The sequence below is a fragment of the Sphaeramia orbicularis genome, chromosome 17, assembly GCF_902148855.1.
Source record: "Sphaeramia orbicularis chromosome 17, fSphaOr1.1, whole genome shotgun sequence".
Classification (NCBI taxonomy): Eukaryota; Metazoa; Chordata; class Actinopteri; order Kurtiformes; family Apogonidae; genus Sphaeramia; species Sphaeramia orbicularis.
Window position 1 is genome coordinate 44,453,631 of NC_043973.1, and position 27,177 is coordinate 44,480,807.

General features: G+C 34.7%; 1 protein-coding gene across 2 annotated transcripts in view; it reads right to left on the minus strand.

Moving 5' to 3' along the window:
* Positions 1–675: 675 nt before the first annotated feature.
* Positions 676–27,177, minus strand: part of lyn (LYN proto-oncogene, Src family tyrosine kinase) — a 40,261-nt gene continuing 13,759 nt past the window's right edge. For both annotated transcript variants that reach the window (XM_030161126.1, XM_030161125.1), the window contains exons 6-13: positions 26,877–26,980; positions 18,972–19,121; positions 18,667–18,819; positions 13,168–13,350; positions 7,522–7,598; positions 6,224–6,377; positions 3,883–4,014; positions 676–2,450 (exon numbers count right to left, since the gene is read on the minus strand). In XM_030161126.1, the coding sequence (XP_030016986.1) occupies positions 2,248–2,450; positions 3,883–4,014; positions 6,224–6,377; positions 7,522–7,598; positions 13,168–13,350; positions 18,667–18,819; positions 18,972–19,121; positions 26,877–26,980 (1,156 nt within the window). In that variant the 3' untranslated portion in view covers positions 676–2,247. The remainder of the gene's footprint in view (positions 2,451–3,882; positions 4,015–6,223; positions 6,378–7,521; positions 7,599–13,167; positions 13,351–18,666; positions 18,820–18,971; positions 19,122–26,876; positions 26,981–27,177) is intronic.

Below are 27,177 nucleotides of genomic sequence, written 5' to 3' on the forward strand. Positions count from 1 at the left end.
GTGCTTTGCTTTTCTTTTCTTTTCTTTTTTTTCTTTTCTTTTCTTTTCTTTTCTTTTCTTTTCTTTTCTTTTCTTTTCTTTCTTTTCTTTTCTTTTCTTTTCAATTAATGTCAGTTTCGTTTTTTGAAAAGATTTTCATTCTTTTCTTTTCTTTTCTTTTCTTTTCAATTTCTTTTCTTTCTAATTACGCTTCACTTCAGTTTCTTTTTTTGTCTTAATTGATCCCAGAATATTTTTTAAAAAAGTTTTGTCCTCTTTCTTTTATATTCTTTTCATTTCTTTTCTTTTCTTTTAATTTCTTTTCTATTTATTTTTTCTTTTCCCCTTTTCAATTAATCTCGGTTTCTTTCATAAAAGATTTTCATTCTTTTAATTTCTTTTATTATCAGTTTCTTTTCTTTCCATTTGATTACACTTAACTTCAGTTTATTTTCTTTTTTTTTTTTTTTTTTTTAATCTTTTTATTGATCTCACTTTACTTTTTTCTTGTTTTTTCTCTTTCTTTTCTTTTCTTTTCTCTATTCTTAAACTGAGTATTTTTAATTTCATTTATTTGTGCACTTTCTTTCTTTCCTTTGGTCGTTAATCAATTATTAAAAACAAAAAACTGAGGAAGTGAAAACACATTACTCAAGACCTTTTAAACTGTGAATTAACATTAAAAACATAAACACACACGTTTACAGTATCTTTACTCCATAAAAAGACATCTATTGTTATCTCAAACAGCATCAAATACATAAATCAAATCACTGCAAAAAACATATACACACAACAAATAGCCATATGATTAAATGATTAATCCTACATAAAACAAAAACCAAATAAGCAGGGGCTATAGGACTTCAATATGAAGGTGACATGTTTTTAAAGAAGCTTATGGAAAGTTATGAAATGTGACATTTATTTTCCATATTCTTGTGGAACATAATTTATACTTGACTTACACACACTTAAAATGACTTCCATGATGTTTCAACATTTCTTTTAATGTAATTGCTTGTCATGTTGCAGGGAAATACTAGACAAAATATAATAAATGAAAGAATCAAACTATATCCAGGAGATGGTGTTCTTCTTACATTTCTAAAAGTCACTAACAAAATGTCTAACACACTAAATATTGCTGCTACAGATGAAATAACAGAAAATAGCAGCCTTATTTATACATTTCAGACATGACAGTAGGTCTGTTTTATCTTTTTTCATGCTAATGCTAAGCTACACCCCTCCATTTTTATTCAAATCTTCCTAAAACTGCAACAAAGAAACAGAATGTGTCTTTAAAATGTCTTTAACAACTGATTCCATGTGAAAAAAGTGTCAGTTTTTACACTATTTCATCATTTATTGAACATTATCTCTGATCATGGTTCACTTTCTCGGTGCAAAAACATGTATTGAAATGTAAAAATTACATGTAAAAAGATGAAAACAATTACAATTTTATTCCTCTCTTGTTTTTAACCAAACTCCTACATCCACTATAAACTAAAACTGCAGAGAAATGATATTTGGACATTTAGTTGAAAAACATTTATGCAAATTGTGGCCATACCAGGTGAATAGCCAATATTTAAACATATTAAAGTATATTTAGACAATAACTTATATACAAAGAAATGTACAAGAACACAAGAAAACGTCTATATTTGGCAAAGTCTCTTTGGACTTTGCATTAACATCTGTCCTGAAATATGTGACCTATTGTATTGTATTGTATTCTGTTTTTTTCTATTCTATTCTATTCTATTCTATTCTATTCTATTCTATTCTATTCTATTCTATTCTATTCTATTCTATTCTATTCTATTCCAGTTCATTTCTATTCTATTCTATTCTATTCTATTCTATTCTATTCTATTCGTTCATTTTTCTGTAATTTCCAGAATCAATAGTTTTGTTTATTTTTTCCATTTGTATTTTTTTTTTCATTTTTTTTGTCATCACTATTGTCCTGTGTTTTCTCATTTACATTCCAGTTGATGCCTTCATGCCAATATATTCCAAGATTAAATAAAGGTTCTACAAAACACCTCAGTGGAACGCGTCTCTCGTATTATCAAAAGCAAAACGTCTGTTATATTGTGGCTCAGGTGAGGTCACATCTTCAAACTCTGAACCAAGCATAAGGTTTTATTGTGTAGTCGTTATATCTGTGTTATAAAGAAACTGGACACATTCTTGGTCCGAACCGAACGTGTCCACATTCCAGGGTTCATTCCTTGTGGGTCTGTCAGATGTTCTTTAAGGCTGTTGTTGGTACTGTCCTTCTGTGGCCGTGTAGAAGTCATCCAGGACGCTCTGGACGTAGTCAAAGGTGGGTCTGTTCTCTGGTTTGTCCTTCCAGCAGGACAACATGATCTCATAGAGCTCCGGAGGGCAGCTGTCGGGTCTGGGCATCCGGTATCCACGCTGGACGGATGTCATCACCTCACTTTTAGTCATACCTGAAGAAAGCAGACATGGACACAACTGTAGAATACACACACTGTATGGACAAAAGTATTGGGACACATTGAATTCAGGTGTTTCTTTTCTAACAGGGGTCTGGGATACGAAACAATAATGAGTATTATTAGTATATTGTTTTATATTGGGATGAATATCATTGTATTGGTTAGTTTGGTTTAAATACAGGGTGACACAAAAAAACGGGAAATTTTTAACAATCCAATAAAACCAAGAGTGATGGAAGAAAAATATATTATTCATAGTACAGTCTACTCTCGTTATACCGCCAACTTCCGTTCACGGCCAAATTGGCGGTATAGCGAAAATGGCGTTACAACGGGTTGCGTCCATAATGTGCATGTCTTTACTATATGATGTCTACGCTGCCTCCGTTAACCCGTTCTAATTGCGTTTCTAAATAAATCTTGATTCTGTTATGTTGTAAGGGATCATTTAAAGTGGGGAAACATTTTAAGCATTATTATACCGTGTCGGGAAATGACACCCCATCATCTTGAGGCTTTGGCTTAATCCCACTGTCCTCTTCCCGACATCCTGACCTACTGAGTGTTCTGCGATAAATGAACGGTGGCCGTTCCGTAGACCTACTCGTAGCTTGTCGCGATCAGCGTCTGGCGCGTTTGTTTCAGTGCATTGTTAAAATTTATGTGTACTCGATGGCAATCACGCTGGCGGTATAACAGTCGGGAAATCAATGGTATAAGTGTTGTTTGTGCATGGAACTGGGCTGGTGGATGGCGATAGGCGGAAATGGCGGTAGCTAATGGAATAATGCATTGGGGATTTTTGTGCAATGGTTTTGGTCGGCGGTGAGCGAAAATGGCGGTATAACGGCGGGCAGTTTAACGAGAGTAGACTGTAATTGAAACCTTAAACCATGCCATTTAAGAAACGATGGAGTTTTCATTTTTTAAAAATTGCTTCCTGTAGATGGCGTCCTCCTGTATGAATGCATTCTTGAAATCTGCTGTTGAGATTCCTCATTGACCGCTGCAATATCTCAGCTGGGATACTGTGAATTTCATCTTGAATTCTCTGTTTTAACTCATCCAGAGTTCTTGGTCGAGTCTTGTACACTTTACTCTTGAGATAGCCCCACAAGAAAAAATCACAAACGGACAAATCTGGCGATCTAGGGGGCCAGGGAACGTTACCAAATCTTGAGATCACACGGTTACTGAACAATTCTCGCACAGCCGCCGATGGTTACTAAAATGGGGGTGTGTTTACTTGCTCAAGGTCACTGTCTGCCTGTCTGTGTGCTGCCACTTGCTCATGTCTGCCAATACACACTTCAAAAATTCCCATTTTTTTGGGTCACCCTGTACTTGTACAGGGTGACATCTACCAGTAGGGGACAGTGAACACAGTAGTAGAGGAGTACTTTTATAGTCAGTTAATAATTACCAGGGTAGGGGATTTTCCCGTAGGTGATAATCTCATAGAGCAGAATCCCGAAGGACCACATGTCGGACTTGATGGTGAAAGATCCATAGTTGAAAGCCTCAGGGGCGGTCCACTTAATGGGGAATTTAGCTCCTGAGGAGAAAACGCACATTTATACACACATCTACACAACATGACACCTTCAATAGAGGTTTACACTGAACTATAACATTTACATGATTGAGTATTTGTATTTTAGTGACAGCACCAAAACTCAAAACTATTAATAAACTAACATCATATATAATATATCAATCAGATGCATTAAACTAGTATTTGTACTACAATACTTTAACTATGTTTTACTGCTAATACTTATAAACTCTTTCATGCAGTATGTGGTTTCAGTACATTTCTTCAGTAACAGGATCTGAAACCTTATACTGCTACTATGTAGAGGCATGGAAATTAATGAAAGTAGAAATAACCTCATCTGTTATTTTATATTTCGGCTTATCTTTCTTCAATTACATCATCGAGCAAATATTGACAAAAATAAACGGTGTGATCGAGACTCAGTGAACCTATCTGAGGGTAAATATAGGAATTAGATTTAGTGTGTAATTCAACGCAACTGGAACAACATGCAAATAAAACCACAAGTTTCAGCTACAGGTGGAAAAACACATGAATTATAAACACTACTTCTACTTATAATTCTATTTTATTTGAGTGCGTCACAGGTACTCAGGTTATTTTTAACTCATAAAGACTCAATGCTACTTTTGAAGCAGTTTCAAAATAGTTTTTTCCCCCTCTATATTTAACTTTTCTTAACTGATTTATCACCAGTTATTATAATATCATCTTCTGTATTTTGCATTTTTAGTGAAAATCAGGTATTTTCCTATATTTAATTTACTGATCATGTAGAAGTTCATAAAAGCTCAGAGTAAAGTTAAGGGTTCTTATATCACGAACAGAGAAAACTGAAGAAAAAATGACTTTTTCAATAAAATCTGTCATTAACTGAACATTAAACAAGTGTCTCCATCCACTGTCATTGATCCAACTCCATGGGTTTTACTGGTGAATTAATGTTGTAGAACAGGGGTGTCAAACATATGACCTGTGGGCCAAATCTGGTCCACCACATTTTCCACTCCGGCCCGTGGGATGAATATGCAAATGGAAGCAGAAAAATGGTGTCGCACTCATTTTAGTCCAATTTGATCACAAGGGGGTCAAACCAGTAAGATAAAAAATAATTAAAATATAAAAAAACCCTCAAAAATTATAAACAATAATAATAATAATAATAATAATAATAATAATAATAATAATGGATTAGATTTCTATAGCACTTTTCAAGGCACCCAAAGCACTTTTACATTATTGAACCATTATTCATTTGCTCTCACATTTAGCTCCAAATTCCAAACTGCAAAGTTTTACAATATTCTGGTTGTTACTAAATGTTTTGTGCCTTTATAGATCTACTGTCATCTGTAATGCATATATACAAATTATAAGCTGTGACATAATATTGTTCAAACGGCACTTAATTTTCTTAAGAAATTTCAGGTTGTTCAGGTTATTTATTATTTTTGTAAAAAGAATGTTTGTAAATGTAGACATTTTAACATTTTCATAATTTAATTTAACTTATTTGGATTAAAGCAAAAAGAAAAAAAGTGGAATTGTCAACATATATAGGCTATTTTTCTGATATTTTACTGGTTTGGCCCACTTGAGGTCATATTGGGCAGAATGTGGCCTCTGAACTAAAATGAGTTTGGCACAACTGTGGTAGAAGATGACGGTGTTGCCATGGTATCTACAGAGCCTCTGAATGTCCAAATGGGTCATATCTGATGACCATGAAAAGATGACAAACTGCATTTTACACCAATTATTTACATGTATTGATAGGATTAGTGGATCAGAGGTTTTCAAACATTTTAGATCAGTAGATGGTTTTGGTTGCCAGTGGCTGTTTGGGTGTTTATGGGTTAATTATAATAAGAACAGAACCGGGCCCAGCATAGACCCCTGAGGAACACCTGCATTACCACAGTATGATCATTTTAGATCAGTAGAGGGGTTTGGTCATCAGTGGCTGTTTGAGTGTTTATGGGTTAATTATAATAAGAACAGAACCGGGCCCAGCATTGACCCCTGAGGAACACCTGCATTAATACTCTATATAACCAGGAGCCACTACTGTAAAACTCCCCAGTATGATCATTTTAGATCAGTGGCGGGTTTTGGTTGCTGGTGGCTGTTTGGGTCTTTATGGGTTAAATAAACCCCCATGACACAAAAATAGATGTATTCACAGATTCTCAGTCATTAAGTTTACCCTCTCTGGCGGTGTACTCGTTGTCCTCTATGACTCTTGCCAGTCCGAAATCTGCTATTTTACACAGGAGACTCTCTGAAACCAGAACGTTGGCAGCTCTCAGGTCTCTGTGAATATAATTCTTCTTCTCTATGTACGCCATGCCCTCCGCTATCTGCAACAGCAACAGAAGACGAACACACAGTCACATAAAGAACACCTGAAAATGTTCATAGCACTTCTTAACACTCTTGCAATGTTGACATTTTGTTTCTGTTTTTATATTTTACCTTGTTTTATTTATTTGATTTTATTGTTTCTTAATGCTTTTATTATTGATTGATTGATGTATTTATTTCAAACATGAACATCAAACAGAAGAAAATAAATAAACAAAACACTTAAACATAAGACACATAATACATATTTGAAAAGGAGTGAGAAGAAGCACAACTTATAAATTCCCACCCCTTCTCCTTATATAATTAATAACAATAATAACCTTCCTCGTCTAATCATATCTAAACACTATGCCATAATATGACTGATACTTACTAGTAAATAATTAGGTTTCTGGCTTTATATTATTATGAACAAATATAATATGATTTACATAAACACATAATACAATAACACATATATGTAAATACATATTCATACATGGATCTATACACACATATACACCTACATATATACACACACACACACATACACACCTATACATACATTTACACACATTAATTTCTTTTACTGTGCTTTTAGTCGTCTGTACAGCACTTTGGTCCACTGTCATTGTTTTTAAGTGCTTTACAAATAAAGTTGGATTGAATTGGATCATCTTTTATCTTGGATTTATAACTGATCAACATTAGAAATACTGGAGCTCCAGAACTGTGACAACTACAATGAATTAAAATATTGTTCACAACACAAACACCATGATATGTAATGTTTTAGGATGAGCCAACAGATAACATGTCAACATATTTTATAAAAATATCAATGAATTCATTTCTTATTACATTATTATTTAAACATGCATGAAGTTTCACATGGGAAATAATTGGGTGAACAAAATCACGTTAGAAAAAACCACATATATATTGCAACAACTCCAACTCGTTTGAAGACATTTCCTCTGTGGTCTTGCCACAGTGTAGACAAAATTTTCCAGAATTTTACTTTCAGTTATTGTTCCTCATCTCATTTGAACAATGGAAACAGTGAGATCATCGTAGATTGTGCAAACACGTTTATCAGAAACTGAGAAAGAACCAAACAGCTCATCTATAATAACAGGGGTATAAATAAAAACTCACCTGTGCTGAGAAGTCGATAAGCTTGGGCAGCTGCAGTTTACAACCTGTTTCACTCTTTAAGAAGTCTAATAGACTCCCTAAAAGTAGGAAAAGACAAAGAAGAATGTGCATGTAATAAGTATTTAATCAGTATCAGTAATCCTAATGAAGTATCTCCAGTCCCTGACAAGTGTTGTTGCTTATCCAAGTTGAGGGAACTTGACTTGTAGTTGATCAGTTGGAATCAGAAATGACTTACACGAAACCCTTTAGATAATGCTGATTATACTCAGTGGCGGATCCAGAAAAAATGTAAGGGGGGGGGGGGGGGGGGCACGATATATATGTCGAGGCCCAAAATGGAATCTGGCCCGATTCAGAATCGGGCCGGCCCAGAATGGAATTCTATTCTAGGCCGGCCTAGAATGGAATCCTGCTGCTATAATGTTATTTTTATGCCATGTTTAATGCAAATGATCCATAATTCCATAATTTGTCATAATTTTACATTTTCAGTCTCACATACCTTGAGTAACTATTGTCAATTTCAGTTGATTTCACTGTACCATATATTGGTGGGGAGTACCACTAGGTTCTATTTGTAAATAAAGTGTATTATAGTTTACAATTAAAATGTTGTTTGTTTCATTTTTTTTCACATATTTGCAAATTCCATGTATTGATTTTTGTAATAATTTAGATCATTTGCATTAAACATTGTATAAAAATAACATTATAGCAGCAGGATTCCATTCTAGGCTGGCCTAGAATAGAATTTCATTCTGGGCCGGCCCGATTCTGAATCGGGCCAGATTCCGTTTTGGGCCTCGACATGTATATACATATGTGATATCCTTCTCCAAATTGTCATGTTCATGCTTTGTTTATAGAACATACTGTGCATTATGGTCATATTTCACAACACAATATACACTTTAATCTATATTATAAAAGCAAAGTGGCCTCTGTGTGTGTGTGTGTGTGTGTGTGTGTCTGGGGATTCACATAAAATCCGGAAAGAGCTGACGACTGCAGTTTGTCATACTTGCGCATTTTTGGTCAAAGAACAGACAAGCAAAAATGGCAAATTGATAGGACCAATATTTTGGGAGATATTAGTAATTTTGTAATACAATAACTTTACAATCACGTCGCTATGGCCAGAACGCTTTGGTGGTGACTGCCGGACAAATGCGGTACAGGATGAACGAATATACAACAGCATAAAAACTACCACACCTAGAACCTGTGCATCCCCACGGGTCAATGTGCTAGTCTTAATTAACCCTAAAGTTTAGATGTAAACGTCACATCCTGAAAAGCAGCAAGATCATCAGATAGCAAATAGGTCAGCCTTTGAGCCAATGGAGATAAAGCTAAAGAGGTGAAGCTTGGACCTTCAGTGTAATAGACCAGGGTTCAATTCCTGGTTAAAGTAGCAACATTTTTGGCAATAATTAATAAGGAATTACCAATTTGTTAGACATGTTTGTGTTATATTATGTTGTTGTTTGTTGAAAAATAATAATATTTGACCATTAAGACCCGATGTATCAAATATGATACAAAATTGAAACTCATAAGTGGAAATTGATATTTGAAAAAAAAAAAATGTTTTGGTTGTTCAGAAGGACCAATAAAGGCTCCAGTTTCAAAGAACTGGCATTTTCTGTCAATGATTTATTGGTTCAGGCTTTACAGGGTTAAGAAAGGTTAAATAGAGAGAAAAATTCATTTGGGAAAAGTAGCACTGGGTCTTTATGGGTTAGTGATTTTAAAAAGTATTATAGAGAATGCAGTAAAGGAGGAATATCACTGTTTTTCTTGATGCCATTATGGTTGAATAGTTACCTCCGCCAAGGAGGTTATGTTTTTGCCAGGGTTTGTTTGTTTGTTTGTTTGTTTGTTTGTCTGTCTGTTTGTCTGTCCGTTAGTGTGCAACATAACTCAAAAAGTTATGGACAGATTTGGATGAAATTTTCAGGGTTTGTTGGAAATGGGATAAGGAAGAAATGATTAAATTTTGGTGGTGATCGGGGGTGGGGGGGCCCATGGGGGGGCCCATTTCCAACAAACCCTGAAAATTTCATCAAAATCTGTCCATAACTTTTTGAGTTATGTTGCACACTAATGGACAGACAAACAAACAAACAAACAAACCTTGGCAAAAACATAACCTCCTTGGCGTGGGGGGGGGCCCACAGGGGGGGCCACTGATCAGCCTTGGCGGAGGTCTGCGCTCTCCGAGTGCTTCTAGTTGTTATTGTGTTTCATTGCTAATTGTGTATCATGTATGTGTTTTATGTTGTTTGGACTTTGTATGGCTGCTACCTTGGCGAGGTCTCCCTTGCAAAAGTGATTCGTAATCTCAATGGGACTTCCTGGTTAAATAAAGGTAAAATAAAATAAAAATAAAAATAAATTTGTGGTTCTTTTTTGCCTTTTGTTCACCTTTGTATTTTATTCCTACTTATGTCAAATATGTGAGTGTTTTATTACGGCATCACCGGACACAAAAGCACAAGTCAGTTCCAGGTCGTATCTTCATTAAAGTCAGTTCCTTTAAAACACAGGTGTCAAACATGCGGCCCGGGGGCCAAATCCGGCCCGCCAAAGGGTCCAGTCCGGCCCTTGGGATGAATTTGTGAAATGCAAAAATTACACTAAGATATTAACAATCCTTTTAGTTCAGGTTCCACATTCAGACCAATTCAATCTCAAATGGGCAGGATTCGGTAAAATACGATCCAGTGGCGATTTCTCACAGACTGCAAGGGAAGCCCGGCTTCCCCTAAAATTATGAAAATGAAATGGTTAAATATGTTCGGTTGTGTTGACATTTCATTGACTACAAATGCATTAGAACACGTTCATCTCACAGATGAGTTTGTTCAGAATCAGCTTTATCACAAACCAACAGACGCGATGTTGTTCACTTCTCCTCCATTCCCGTGTCTCTGTTTTCTCCTCCATCTCTGCTCAGTGCATTTGTCCGTAGACTGCAGGCGTCCATGCACTTCAATGGGACTGAGTGGAACAGTTTTTTTCATTGCGTCAAAACTGGACGGTAATTGGATAAATGCCACGATGTTGTCCCGCCCCCGGACCCCGGGCGTCTCTGGGGGTGAATGGAGCTGTGGGCGGAGCTCGGCCGGGCTGGACGCCAGAATCTCACGTGCTGATTGGAGGATCGGTCGAAAGGCTGAATCCCGTTTGATTGACAGCTGTTTTCAGATCTACTCCTTCACTGACACAGTTCAGTTTAATACCGTCGCACATTCTGCTGTGAAATCAAGAGAGGAACCACTACGAAATTACTCGTTCATTTCTTGCACTGTAAATAAAACCCACTCATTGTACTTCCTTGTTTCAATTTAACATAATTTCAGCGTTTTCTTGTTTCAGTTACATAATTTAGTCATTTCTTGTTCGAGTTTAATATTGTTTTGTAGATAGTTAAATCAATCACACTGTCTCCTAGGTCGGAGTGAAAGGAGCATCTGTTGTTTAAAAAGGCTGAAGTCTGACACCCACAACAAAATGGGCCAAGGCAATCTAAGCAGCCCAGCTCTGCTGGACATTCAGAGGACACTGGTCCAGTCCCTGGAAAAGACGCCTACTGGTACGATAAGGTCACTGAGCATTTTCTTAATTCTTTTTTTTTTTTTTTTTTTAATGTAAGCCGACAATGAGCTTCCCCTGTCTGAAAGACGAGCAGCTGCCACTGATACGATCATAGTAACATAAATAATGACTACTCCAATTTTTTTCTCTTTGTAAATATAAATATTTTCATGCATTCACCCTAAAAAAAAAGTATAATTTCACAAAAAATGTGAATAACCTGAACAAATATGAACAACCTGAAATATCTTAAGAGAAGTAAGTACAATTTTAACAATATTCTGTCTGTTACTAAATGTTTTGTGTGTTTGTAGATCCACTGTGATCTGTAAGTTATAATGTACATGTGTAAATGATAAACTGAAGCAGAATATTGTTAAAATTACACTTATTTTTTCAGTTTGTCCATGTTATTCACGTCTTTTGAAAGGATAGTTTGTAAATGTAAACCTTTTCATACTGTAAATTAACTTGTTTCATTCTAAAACACAGAGAAATGTTTGGAGTTGACATTATTTATATGTTATTATGTTTTATTTTACTGGTTTGGCCCATTTCAGATCAAGGTTATAATAGTTTGGGATTTTTCGTTATAGTTTAGTTTTATTTAGTTTTAACTTTTTTTCTGTAATTCAGTTAGTTTTAATTAGTTTTTAGAGCAGGTTTTCTAGTTTTTATTAGTTTTCATTATTTTCCAAATGCTTAGTTTTAGTTTAATTTTAGTTTTTTCATATCTTTTCTCTTCTTCGCCGTCGTATTCAAATAAATCCCAGACGGGACTCTGCTGCTTTCTCCCAACTTTAGTCTCCATGTTTCCAGGTAGAGTGGGGACCAGAAGACGACGCTAAACGACAAGTGACGAGAAGTGACGGAATGCTAACTGTCATATGGTGCCGCTAGCTAAAATTACTCGAGGGAAATAAATTGATTTCATAACAATCCGACATTGACAAAGACAAAAATGAAGGGAATTTTATCCATAATTTTTTAAAGTTTTAGTTAGTTTTGTAAGCACACAATACAGTTTCAGTTAGTTATTGTTTTTTTCTTTAAATTATAGTTTTTATTTATGTCAGTTAACGAAAATGTTTTTACAATTCTAGTTTTTGTCATTTCGTTAGTTTTCATTAGTGATAATAACCTTGGTCTGGGATACAAAAAAATAATGATAAATATCAGAATATAGTTTTGTATTGGGATAAATATCATTACATTGCATTGGTTAGTTTTGTTTAAATTGTTATCTTTGCTTTTTTTTTTTTTTTTTTTTTTTAATCCATTAATGGGATTTTTAATAGTTGTGCTCTGACTGTAAAAAATACTTTTCTACCACAGCTAACCATCTATTTTCTTCACGTCTCATGTACGAAGAAAAATCTACTGTTAAACTTTAGGGAAATGTTGATGTTTATAAACTATATGGACAAAAATATTGAGACGCATCATGGCCACAGCTCATAAGATCTCTCAACATTGATTTTTTTTTTTTTTTTTTTTGTCCATGACTGATTACCTCCGCCAAGGAGGTTATGTTTTTGCCAGGGTTTGCTTGTTTGTTTGTCTGTTTGTTTGTTTGTCTGTCCGTTAGTGTGCAACATAACTCAAAAAGTTATGGACAGATTTGGATGAAAGGGTTTGTTGGAAATGGGATAAGGAAGAAATGATTAAATTTTGGTGGTGATCGGGGGTGGGGGGGCCCACGGGGGGGGGCCACTGATCAGCCTTGGCGGAGGTCTGCGCTCTCCGAGTGCTTCTAGTTTTAAATGTTTTACCTCAAAATTTCTAAAGGGTTTTTAAGTAAATATTGGTGTTTTTATCTCATATCATCACGAACAGGACATCTTACAGCTGTAGCCATGATGTGTCCCAATATTTTTGTCCATATAGTTTATACAGGGTTTCTTCTGTTTTTGTTAACGATAATAACCTTGTTTCAGATCAAATTTAGCTGAATGTGGCCCCTGAACTAAAATGAGTTTGACACCTCTGTTTTAAACTATTCAAGTCTCTCCAGATGTAAACAACACAAACAGGTTCATTTACCATTCGCCATGAACTCGGTGATGATGTATATGGGCTCTGTCTTGGTGACGACGGCGTACAGTCGCACCAGCCTGTCGTGTTGAAGCGTCTTCATCACGTTGGCTTCGTCCATGAAGGCCTCCACCGTCATGGTCCCGGGCTTCAGTGTCTTCACCGCCACCTTGGTTGTGTTGTTGTAAAAGGCTGGTTCCATGGAAAGTGAGTGGGTGGGGGGGCGGGGGTGGACAACGTTAATTCCTGTGTATTGTCTGCCATTTTACATGGAAATGCACGTCTAAAAAACAGCCGATTAGCAGCCCGTGAAAAATTCAAATAACAGGAAGTTTGTTTTTGGCTAATTCAACACATTACACTCAAATTTAGCATGAGTTTGAGGAACTGATCTCACTCTAAAAAGGGGATTTTATGTCAGTCATCTGTGACTGTATCTTAGTGTAATACAAATATGGACTTTGTTATAGGCTGTATATATATTAGATCAGTGGTTCTCACACTTTTTGCAGCGGAGCCAAGTACCCCCAACTCTTGTTACAGCATTTTTGATTATAAAAAAAAAAAACAAAAAAAAAAAGGCAAAATTTGTCCCTGTGCCAAAGGTGTCTGTTTTTATTTTCAAAACTTTGTAAACAAACATATTTAACTTTAAATATATGAAAAATAACAAATCTTTCTAAGTAAATTTTAAATTTTCTAAGTGCCCTTTTTCATTGATAAGAAAAATAAATAAATTGGTCATTTATGAATAAATTAATATCAATAAAAAAATAATAACTGAATTACTTAAATAAACTCATTTTGAATAATATAAAATACAAATGTTCTTAAAATGTTACCAAAGCTTAAACAAGAGGAGTGTCAATTCTCTTATATGAATCTATTTATTGTGTTTTATATTTCAGCATTAATTCTCATTATTTATTTTGTTTAAAGTACATGATGACTTATTTAATAACATTTCAAGTACCCCCTGGGCTTCTTCCAAGTACCCCTGAGAAAGAGCTCATTAACCAAGTTATATAAAATTGGGGCTGGACAGCAGAAACTTGTCTTCTTCCTCCTCCTTTTCGGACATAAAGTATTATTAAAGAACCAGAATGAAATTTTTATACATTTTTGTGATATTTGTTTTCTTCTTTGGTTGATTTATTTCCATATATTGGAGTGTCCTTTTAAATCTGGAATTTATTTTGCCTACATATGTTCAAAATTAAGTCTATCTATCTTCAGTTATTAAAAACTAATGTAAAGAATCTATCTATCTATCTATCTATCTATCTATCTATCTATCTATCTATCTATCTATCTATCTATCTATCTATCTATCTATCTATCTATCTATCTATCTATCTATCTATCTATCTATCTATCTATCTATCTATCTATCTATCTATCTATCTATCTATCTATCTATCTATTTGTTCTTGGTTTAATGTGAAAAAATAATATTACATTATGCCTACAAATAATGACAACTCCAAATGTTTCTCATTGTTTTAGTGCAAAAAACCCTCAACAAAAACATTAAACTATGCAAATATTTACATTAACAAACTCTCAAAAGAAAATTAAGTGCAATTTTAACTACATAAGGCCTAAATGTTTGTGCTTTTTGTAGATCTGATCTGTAATACACGTGTAGAAATGATAAGTTGAGGCAAAATATTGTTAAAATTGCACTTATTTTTCTTAAATTTTTTTTCTTTAAGGTTATTTACATCTTTTTTGTTTGGATAGGTTAAAATATTTTCATAACTTAATGTTATTTTTTGCACTAAAACAAAGAGAAAAATTTGGAGTCGTTATTATTTATAGACTATTATTATTATTATTATTATTATTATTATTATTAATATTATTATGATGCAGGATTGGTTAGAATTTCTTTTGACGTGTAAGATTTGTTAAGTTACTTTAAGGAACTGACAAAAGTATATAAGTTGAACTTCATCCCGCTCCTTTTCGAATGTCTTTTCTTTTCTTTCTTTTTTTTTTTTTTTGTTTTTCCTTGTTTTGGTTTTAAATGTTGATATTCCAAATAAAACAAACTAAAAAAAACAGAGACACTGCTATTTAATTATTTAACCCCCCAAAAACACCCAAAACCCAATGTGTTATCTTATAAATAATGAGAGGAATTAATAAAACAATAAACACCTGCAGGTATGAAACTGAAATGTATGTCAATATCCGGGCACTAAGTCATAAAAGTGCAATAAAACCTCTTCTGGTATGCATGGGTGTAATGTTTGTGTCATCAAAAAGAAGAAAAGCAGACGATGACACGCCTTCATTCGTCACTATTTTCCTGTATTTACACCTAAAATCTGATTTTATCTACGATTAACTGGATGAAACTATTTAACCCCCCAGAAACACCCCTAGAAAAACAATGCGTTATCTTATAAATGATGGGAGGAATTAATAAAACAATAAACATCTGCAGGTATGAAACTGAATTCCATGTAAATATCTGAGCGCAAAGTCATAAAAGTGCAATAAAACCTCTTCTGGTATGCGTAGGTGTAATATTTGTGTCATCGCTGTATCACCATGAGAATTAATTTTCCAGAAGTACAAACAATTCTGCACACAATCGAACAGTAACAAGAGAAAAGAGAAGTCATTATGTTGTAATTAAGGGGAAACTGAACTTCTATGTTGACTTCTGCATCTGTAAATATAAAGTACACGCGACTGAGGGATTCAGATTTCTTCGACAGATACCTAAAATTCTACAAGTCATCACAATTCACAGTTTCCCTTTAACTGAGTGTGGAAGTGGTTGAGTCAAAATGAAAGCTAGTTTCTGTGAATCTCCACAAACTGACGAAATGACTTCATCTGAAATCAAGTAAGAGATATATAGTTTATGAGGTGTTGAGAAAGCTTACACTTCATTAATCTGATTTTTGTGGTGGAAGGAAGACTTTTAAAGGACATGATTGATTGACTGTTTTAATCAGTAGGTTATAAATGAAGATGTTTACCTCCGCCAAGGAGGTTATGTTTTTGCCAGGGTTTGTTTGTTTGTTTGTTTGTTTGTTTGTCTGTCTGTTTGTTTGTCTGTCCGTTAGTGTGCAACATAACTCAAAAAGTTAAGGACAGATTTGGATGAAATTTTCAGGGTTTGTTGGAAATGGGATAAGGAAGAAATGATTACATTTTGGTGGTGATCGGGGGTGGGGGGGCCCACGGGGGGGGGGCACTGATCAGCCTTGGCGGAGGTCTGCGCTCTCCGAGTGCTTCTAGTTTTCTATTTTATGGTGCGTTGTTATAAAACGCTTGCGTCCACCAGCACATGCACAACACATGCACAGACTGAGACACGGAGCAGAAGAATGGCATGGACTGTGACTGCTGTCTGCCCTGCATCCAAGACCTGTACACCAGCAGGTGCAGGAAAAAAGCCCAAAGCATCATGGATGATACCCCCCACCCTGCACATGGATTTTTTACCCTTCTCCCATCAGGCAGCAGACTACGGCACATCCAAGCCCGGACCACCAGACTCTGAAACAGTTTTTATCCAGAGGCAGTTAGAACGATGAACTGCTGCTGAACTTTGAGTCCAGAATGCACTTTTAAATTGGCTTCACTTCACTGCTGTGGACTTTATAAATAAAACTTTTTTTTTAGTTATTTATAAGTAATTCTTAGGGGGGGTGTTATTGTTATTGCTATTTTTTTATATCAGTATTTTATTATTTTCATTATTTTATCAGTAACTTATACTATTTTTACTAAATGTTGCTGACAGTCGGGGACCTGAGTACAATATTTCGTTTCTGTGTATTTTTATTTGCTGAAATGACAAATAAACTTGAATCTGAATCTGAATCTGAAGAGCAGCGCCATCATGAAATCATGAAAATGGCTCAGGTGGTAGAGTGGGTCGTCCAGTAACCGAAGGGTTGCCGGTTCGAATCCCGCTCTGTCCTAGTCAGTCTCGCCTCCAGTGCCACCCACACTGGTGTATGAATGTTTGGTGGTGGTCGGAGGGGCTGTAGGCACAAAATGGCAGCCACGCTTCTGTCAGTCTGCCCCAGGGCAGCTGTGGCTACAGATGTAGTTTACCACCACCAGAGGGAGAATGTGAGAGCGAATGAATAATGGGTCAATAATGTAAAGTGCTTTGGGTGTCTAGAAAGGCGCTATATTACGACGGCGTATTAGGGCCACGTAAGAAAAAAAACCCGCTTGTCACCACGAGAATAAAGTCGTTATTTAATGAGAATAAAGTCGTTATTTAATGAGAATAAAGTCGTAGTTTTAAAAAAGTCATTATTTAACGAGAATAAAGTCGCTAATTAATGAGAATAAAGTCGTTATTTAATGAGAATAAAGTCGTAGTTTAAAAAAGTCATTATTTAATGAGAATAAAGTCGTTAATTAATGAGAATAAAGTCGTTATTTAATTAGAATAAAATCGTAGTTTTAAAAAGTCATTATTTAATGAGAATAAAGTCGTTAATTAATGAGAATAAAGTCGCTGATTAACGAGAATAAAGTCATTATTTAACGAGAATAAACTTGTACTTTTATGAGATTAAACTCGTAATATTTTGAAAATTCGACAAAGTTTCCGGTTTTACAGCGAAGTCAAACTCACAGTAGAATCCCCACTTTGTTCAGAAACACCAAACCCTCTGTGTTTAGTTCTCTGGTGTTTCCACTGATAACCCTACAGCTGAACACTTCATCAGTTTCTCCTCCACAAAAGAGGAAATTGGCTACAAATCAATTCGGTTCTTCCAACAAACCCAAATGTGTGCAAACTCTTCAAAGTCTTTAGACTGATGTGTTGATGGAGGATAGACTAATGAAAGCAGAACTCCACAAAATGTTCCAAGTTCTACATCAATGATTAGGTACAACTTCTCATTATATTATGACTTTATTCTCGAAATATAACGACTTTATTCTCATTAAATAATAACTTTATTCTCGTTAAATAACGACTTTATTCTCGTTAAATAACGACTTTATTCTCGTTAAATAATGACTTTATTCTTGTTAAATAACGACTTTATTCTCGTTAATTAATGAGTTTCTTAAAACTATGACTTTATTCTCGTTAAATAATGACTTTATTCTCGTTAAATAACGACTTTATTCTCGTAGTGACCTGCGTTTTTTTTTTCTTATGTGGCCCTAATACGCAGTCGTACTATATAAATCCAATCCATTATTATTAAAATAATTAGAGATTTTGCAATTCGATTATGCATCCACCTTAATTATTGAAACGTATTGGTATTGTTATCGGTATCAACGATACTGGCCCTGTATTTACTTAGTATCGGACTGATACCAAAATAAGCAGTATCGCACACCACTAACCTACAGTGTGAACAAACCCTCCGTGTTTTAATCTCTGGCTGAAAACTGTCGAGACACTAAACTAAACAGGATGTGTGACAAATATGGGCTCTACCTCCCTTTTCTATCTACTTCCTCTTCAGTCCACTTTACAGTTATGCTTCTCTCATCCTTACTCACCCATCCATACTTCTCCAAACTGCCCCGCTCCCAGCTTCTTCACCATCCTTATCGACTCTTTGGAGATTTCCCAGGCATCTTTATCCCACGGTTTCTGAGCTTTGGGTTTCACACACGCACGGTCCAGTTTACGACACAACCCATCTGTTTTGTCTGGAACAAAAACACACAAACAAACGCATACAAAGAGAATTATACCCCTGTGTTCACACCTTTCAACTTCCCGCTTCCTTAAAAGTATTAATGTTCTGCAGACACAAATGTGTTGGTGTCACCTTTCAGAAAACAGAACGCAAAGTACTCACTGCGATAATGTTTGATCATGCTGCCGATGTCTGGAAAGGAGATTTTTGGAGAGATATAGCAGCCTCCGTCATCCAACATCCTGATCTTATAGTGTTTGACTGCATCTGTCCCCTGAGCGTCCACATCTCTGATGGACAATGAATAACTTCCTGGAGAAACAAAACATGTAAAATAAAAAACAATAACTGCTAAAAAGAAACAAAAGTGGTTAAAAAAAGAACTGCATGTATTGAAGATTTAGTGTGTGATATTTAGTGACATCTAGTGGTGAAGTTGTAGATTCCCTCCCCTATTTTGGCCGCAGAAAATGTCCCCAAAACAGCATCAGAAGACAAACACACAGTCACATAAAGAACACCTGAAAATGGTCATAGCACATAATACGTGACATATTCTGATCTATATTAACCCTTTCATGCACGAATTATGAGAACTTTATTCAAGTGTTTTTATTCCTCTTTATGCATGAATAAAAACAATAGGATTGAACATTTTTTTTATGAACCTATTTTTCATGGAGTCATAAAAATGTCTACTCAGCTGGACACCATGCGTTTAATTTTAGAAGCAAAGAAACATGCATTTACCGACTGAAACTATGAAATAATTTTTTTAATGCTGCTAATCGGATGTTTTCTCACATTTTTAACATGCTATAATATTAATTATTACTCACTCCGATAATATGCAATAAAAAACAAAACAACTTTTTGAATTACAATGTATGGGATGGTGCATTAAAAGGGTCAAAACACAGTATTCCAAATCTCTCTGATGGGACATTTTAGAGACAATTTGACAGATTAGTGTTGCTACTTTTAAATTCATTTTTGCTTTAGTTGGACCATAAGGGATTATCCAAAAAGAAAGAGCTACTTTATGTTGAAATAAATGTTGGAATGGCAATCAATTAAAGTTCGCTCTCTGACGGGACAGTACTGTGTTTGGACCAATAAGCGTCCACTGTGTTGGCTGATATGCAAGTAAAACAACAAAATCCCTGAATATACAAAAGAACAGCTGTAGAATAGCTGTCCACTGTAGTGATCATTATGCATGAAAGGGTTAAAGATATCATACATAATTATACTCAAAATATATACTGAAAAGTATTAACAATATGAAAAACCCCAAAAAACTACAAGAAATATTAAAATATCCCAAAAGCCAACTCTATACTACACAAAAAAGAAATATATGCAACATACAGTCACAGAAAAAGTTACTGGACCACCCTTGTTTTCTTCAATTTCTTGTTCATTTTAATGCCTGGTTCAATTAAAGGTACATTTGTTTGGACTAATATGATGATAACAACAAAAACAGCTCATAGTAGTTTAATTTCAGAGCTCATATCTATCCATTTTCCATGGTTTTCTCAATAATAACCAAAATCATTTCAGTCACTACAAATAATTTTGATTTAATTTTTGTATTGCAGTTTCTGAACCCTACCTGAAAAAAAAAAAAGATTTGTTTTAATTTGTTTTCCAGTGATCATTTTGTGCACATTTAAGAAAAAAAATCCAGACATGACAATGTATGGGGAAAAATTGTTTGGTCTACTGGTTCTTAAAAACAAACAAACTTATTTTGATAATAAAGTATTTTCTATTTACTTACACACTTTGTCCCCAAAATTTCAGTTTTGTCCATTTTTAACTTTTTGAGAAGCAGATGTCAACTTAATTATACAGGGTTCCCACGGCGTCTTAAAAGTCTTGAATTTATAAATCTACATTTAATACCTTATCCCTATAACGCCAAACGTATCATATTTGATACATGAGTTTTGAAGCCCTCTCCATGATCAATCTGTGTTTAATACCTTAAAACAGTCCTTAAAAGGTATTAAATTTGATATGGTTGGTCTTAAGTCATGTTGCCATAAACTTGTTGGCTGTATTGTGTTTAAATATGTGTAAAGTCAAACTGGGTTTAATTCACTGTGGGAAAAACATGGAGAAAAGGAAAAAAAGTGGGTGAGATTCAGAGGCCACAGCACAGGTCAGATCAATCAGGACCATAGTGAGTTCAGCTGTGCGCTGTGCCATCATGCACACTGCTGAAAGGCTACAGGTGTCTCCAATGAGACAGCAGCAGCAACTGATAAAAGGGCGGAGCAGACGCCGCTGTGGCTCTGATGCAAACTTCAGACTGCTGAGTAACAGACGTTTGGGAACTGCGGAGGGGCGGCCGGTGAGACTACTGATGAAATGTTTAGTTTATGTGCTGCACTAAAACTGTGATTATTTAATCAAACGATAGTCTCACATTAATGTGCTGTTGTGTGTGAGTGTGCCGGAGCGCAAACAGGGTTTAAAGTGTTAAACTTAAAGCTGCCTGTTTGTAACTGCAGTGGTGGGTGGTTTTTTGTTAATTAGTAGGGTTATTTGTGGTTTATATTAAATATGATCATGTATTTTAAATGTAAATTGCCTGGGTACAGGATTTCAGCAGTTTGTTTATGTAGTTAATAATAAAGTAGTGACTTTGTTGGGTTTAAATATTGTTAATTGAGTGTAATTAATTGGATTTTTTGCTATGCTTATTCTATTTATTCAGATTTGTTAAATACGATATTTACCTCCGCCAAGGAGGTTATGTTTTTGCCAGGGTTTGTTTGTCTGTCCGTTAGTGTGCAACATAACTCAAAAGTTATGGACAGATTTGGATGAAATTTTCAGGGTTTGTTGGAAACGGGATAAGGAAGAAATGATTAAATTTTGGTGATGGGGGGTGGGGGGGCCCACAGGGGGGCCACTGATCAGCCTTGGCGGAGGTCTGCGCTCTCCGAGTGCTTCTAGTATATATTATATATTTCTTGTTAATCAATTTAAATTAAAAAAATTTGTATTGTATTTTATCTGTATGTAAATATCTATTTTTCGATTTAATGGTGAATTTGTATTTATAGCATTTTGTACTTATTGATCAATTAATTGTTGTTTGTTGTGTTGTTTATTGTTAAAGGTTTTCCACCTAAAGATCAAAGACAATCACGGCATTCAGTGTATGTGCACGCAAAGGACCTGTGCCTCTGAACTTTAATAAAAGAGAAAAAAAAAGAGGAAAAGTCGTCCTGGGAATCTTTTGAGTGAAGTCCAGTTGCCCAAACCTCCTCCAGATGTTTGCACCTTTTTCAAGTTGGGGCAAACAGCAAGAACAAAAAAAAAAATCAAACAAACCAGAACAACTTGACAATATGTCTGTTAAATGTCCAAACTGCAAAGAAAGTAAAGTTAGTCGACTCAATTCCACTTGTTCCAACTCGACAATTTATATTGAAATTAGAAAACAATGATTGCTAACTTTGTTGCCCCCAGTGAGAATTAACTCAGAATGGTGGGAATCAAGGTGAAATAAATTCATAAATATATTTTCCTAAATTCTAGAAGTTACCAATTTTTGCCAGTAGGGCCATGAAATAGGGTGTGAAATGGGCATTAAATTCTGTTCTGAGTAGTCTTAAAAAGGTCTCAAAAGGTCTTAACCCTTTCATGGATGAGTTATGAGAACCTTAATCAAGATTTTTTTCCCTGAGTGTTTTAATTCCTCTTTAGGCATGAAAAAAAAATGCCATTGAAATTTTTTTTTTTAATGAACCTATTTTTCATGGTGTTGCAAAAATTTTTGAAGCAAAGAAAAATGTATTTATGGGCATACTGTGTGAAAACTACTGAATATTTAAAAAAAAAAAAAAAAATTAACCTGTCTTGTCCAGCATCATAACAGCAGAATGGTAGTCTGGCTGCCTTTTTGTGCTGAACAAATTTGCTTTGCCGAGGGAAACTTCAATGAAGCTCCCCTTGATATTCTATCGTCTTTATTATGGGTTTTGTTGAATTGCATTTTGATGCCGGACCTGACAACGAAACATGTATTTACTGACATACTATGTGAAAACTATTTTTTTTAAATGCTGCTACTCTGATGTTTTGTCATTTTAAAATACTCTAATACTAGTTATTATTCACTTTATGGAGGTAATATGCCAAAAAACTGTTTCAAAAAACTTAATTACAGTCTAATAAAAATAACAAGCAACTGATTTACACTCAAACATGTTAGTGCAGATCAGGTTTATCAAGAACAGCAAAGTTACAGTAATGGTATGAATGTCAGTGTATGGGATGATCCACTGTGTTGGCTGATATGGAACTAAAACAATAAAATCCATGAATATACATGAGAACAGCTGGAGGATAACTGTCCACTGTAGTGACCACTATGCATGAAAGTCTTAAGTTTAATTTGTAGAAACCTGTAGGAACCCTGTTACAGCAAGTGAAGGTAAAGCATCTTAATGCCACAGATTCTACATTAATTATGATTTACGGGGAAAATTAAATTTAAAGATTCATAAAGTACGCACTACATTAAACAGTCTGTATCACCATCTGTGGAGTAAAACTGTGGAACAAATTGTGTGAGGAGATAAATATCTAACATAATTCAGTTTGAAAAAAGATATAAAGAATTGATTCTTGAGAAGTACAGTATTTAATAATGACGAGGCCTGTTTGTTTATGGATGATGTTGTATTGATAAATCTGCTGGAATTATTGGAGGAAACTGTTGAATTGTTGAGTCTGTTTGTATGACTGCACTGCCATGAACATTTTGTTGTGTATAATTCAGTTACTGCATTATGTATTTGTTGTGGTTCGATGCCAAAATTAGGAAAATTGTATTGTTTGATTCTTGTATTAAGTTAGTGATAAAGGTGTAAAAGCACTGAGGGGCAAGATTAAATAAGTTTAGACTTCTTCGTACTCCTTTTCGACCGTGCAAAATTCAGACTTGTATGTGCTTGAGGAAAGATTCAGTTCATTCAAATGTTTTGTTTTTTGTCTTAGTTTGGTTTGTTTCATTTTGTTTATTTGCACGTTCTAAATAAATAAACAAAAATGCAAATGAATAATGATATTTCCTGCTGGTTTGCGCTCGAACATTTATGCCTGTGTTTGGGAAACAAGCTCCTACTTTGGGATTAAGTTAGTGGAGTTGAAGAAGAGCAAAGTGTGAAACCAAAACTTACTAAAAACATAACCTATACAGTCTATAACAGTACTATTCAAACACCATAAATGCAGTTTCAGTTCCTTAATGAATGTTAAGACTAACAGGAAACACACAAATTCAGACTAACAAAAGCTAATAAGGAAACTGTCAGACTATATGATTAAAAATAAAGCTGACGTCAACAAATGTGGCTAAATTATGCTAGTTACTGTATCAACAGTATACGTCACAATGACAGACAGGACGGAAATGATCGTCTAGTTCAGGGGTGTCAAACTCATTTTAGTTCAGGGGCCACATACAGTCCAATATGATCTAAAGTGGGCCGGACCAGTTAAATAATATAAATAATAGGATAAGAACTTTTGAGTGAAAAAAAAAGTCAAATTCCGTAATGAAAATGTTTACATCTCCAAATTGTACTTGAACATAACATGAACAAATATGAACAACCTGAAAATTCTTAAGAAAAATAAGTGCAATTTTAACAATATTACGCCTTAGTTTATCATTTATACATGTGAATCACAACTAGATCACAGTGGATCTACAAATACACCAAACATTAAATAACAGGGAGAATATTATTAAAAATCCACATACTTCTCTTAAGACATTTCAGATATTCACATTTTTTGTAAAAGGCTAGTCTGTAAATGTAAAAATTTTTTGTGTAATTTAACGTTTTTTTTACACAAGACATAGAAACATTTTTAGTTTTCATTATTCGTCGTCATCATCATCATCTTTATTTGCAGACTTGGGAGTCCATTTAAAAACAGACAAACAAGCAATCAACAGACAGAATACATTTAAAAACACAGGTTAAAAACACAGACAAAACATCATCTATATTATAAAAGACAACTGTACCAGTGTCGCCACAGGGATGACTGGTATCACACTGAACTCTGACTGGGATTAATCAAAAGCTGAATGATGGCATTCTGACAATCGTTCAATTGACATTATTTAAATGCTATTATGATAGTATTTTACTGGTCTGATCCACTTTAGACTGAAATGACCTAAAATGATTCTAACATCATTGATTGTTCATATCTTCAGTGTAATTTCTGCATTTCACAAATTCATCCCAGGGGCCCGATTGAACCCTTTGGCGGGCCGGATTTGGCCCCTGGGCCGCATGTTTGACACCTGTAGTCTAGTTAGTAAGTCCTCAAACACAACTATGGCAGAACTGCCTGTCACAGAGAAAAATATTTTTTAATTCACCAAGTATGAGCTCTGAATGTCCAACTCAACAGTCAAGCTAATAATTTTTTCTGGTGTGATATCAATCTTCTTTTTAAATAGAAAACTGGATATTTCTCTAAACTTAAAAATTGAAGGTATTTTATTTGGTTTCTTTATTAATGATCTGCCTGTTAAGAAACTGTTTATTCTTAATCTCATTTCGTTATTAGCAAAATTTCATGTTCATGCAAGCACATTTGCCAAATATAAACCCAGCTTTGTGATCTTTCAATCCTACTTAAAATCCTACTTGGACACTCTTGACTTTTGCACTAACTCTAAAGCTGTGAAAACTAAAGCCTTATGTAACGAATTTAAGCTGTAATTTTTTTTTCCTGTTTATTCTTTTACTTTTATTTATTTATTTAATTTACTTACTGATATATGTATTTCTATTTAATTTTTTCCTGCCTCACCTCGAGCATTAGGTTTTCTCCATGTTCTGTTGTTCTGTTTGTACTCGGCATTATGTAAATAAAGTTTTGGAGAAAAAAAAAAAGCTGTGGGTAAAATCAATATATTAAATGAATGGAATTTATCTTTAACAAGAAAAGCAGAAAGACTGACTTATTTAAAATGGACTGAATTTACTCTCTGATATAAATATTTATTCTTAGATCTTCATATATTAAGTTATTATTATTATTATTATTATTATTTGTCTTTTCTTCTTTGTGTCTGTGAGCCTTTGCATTTTGTTAAATTATTTGTTTGAACGATATTTCCTTTTGACATCTTGATGTTTGTTCAAAGTTTCTTGATGTTTTGTATACTCATATTTTCAATAAAGTTGGAGACAAAAAAACAGTCAAGCTAATGCTAGTAAAGCACAAACAGCTAACCTGTCAATCTCAGACACCCCTCCTGTCATTATGCACAATTTTTTCACTTTAAAATAATGTCAATGGGCAGATTTTATACAAGTTCACAGCTCGGAACAGTTGTATCTGAGGGGTATTAAACTGTTACATGTTTATTTCTCTTGTAAAGTTTTAACACGAGGGTTTATAGGCAGTGGCGCAGAAAGGGTCCTCTGGGGCCCCAAGCAAAATACATATAAATATATATATATATATATATATATATATATATATATATATATGCATAGCACACAACCTGCATGCATTATCTCACTCTGACAGAGACAGACAGGTGAGGGCAATTTGGACTCAGGGGGCCCCTTCAGAGAATTTGAGACAGCTAGCTTTTACTGCAACTTCTCACTGCTGCTGTGTAGTGAACTTATTCTTTAGACTGTTTGTATCAAGTCTGTTGGTCTTTTGGGGGCTCCTGCTGGCTTAGGGACCCCAAGCAGCTGCCTGCCTTGCCTAATGGCAAGCTGCACCACTGTTTATAGGGACTGACTTGCTTTTGGACCCAGCCCCCCAGTGGACATTGAAGGAACTGCAGTTTTTGATCCTTCAACACTGACTTCACTTTTCAGGTCAAAAGGAACTTTGTATTTATTTCTCACCTCCCAACACACTACTTAGAAACTAGATCTGTCTCACAAAATATTATTCTAAATATTGTATTCAATATAATGTAATATTGACTAAATTTCAGTAATAAACCTTTAAAAGTGATGAAAATGTCCCTCTGAGCTGATGGGATTTTCATACCTTTCGTCGTCTCACTTTCTCGGACAAGATACGATCCTGGTTTGTTTGCCGGAGCCAATAGTTGCCTCTCTGCATCTTTTCTTGTGATGTCTTTGAAAAACCACCTGCAAAGTTCAGAATTAACAGTGTAAGGGTTTACGTTAAACCACCAGTTAACAAAATGAGCGTAATCTGTTAGTTACTAAGAAAAAGTATTCAACTAAATGAGTTAGCCAAGAAAATATTGGTGTTTACAAAGCAGTTGGATCATAGAATGTATTCTTTTTTGTTACAAATCTCATATGTAGAATATAATATTTAT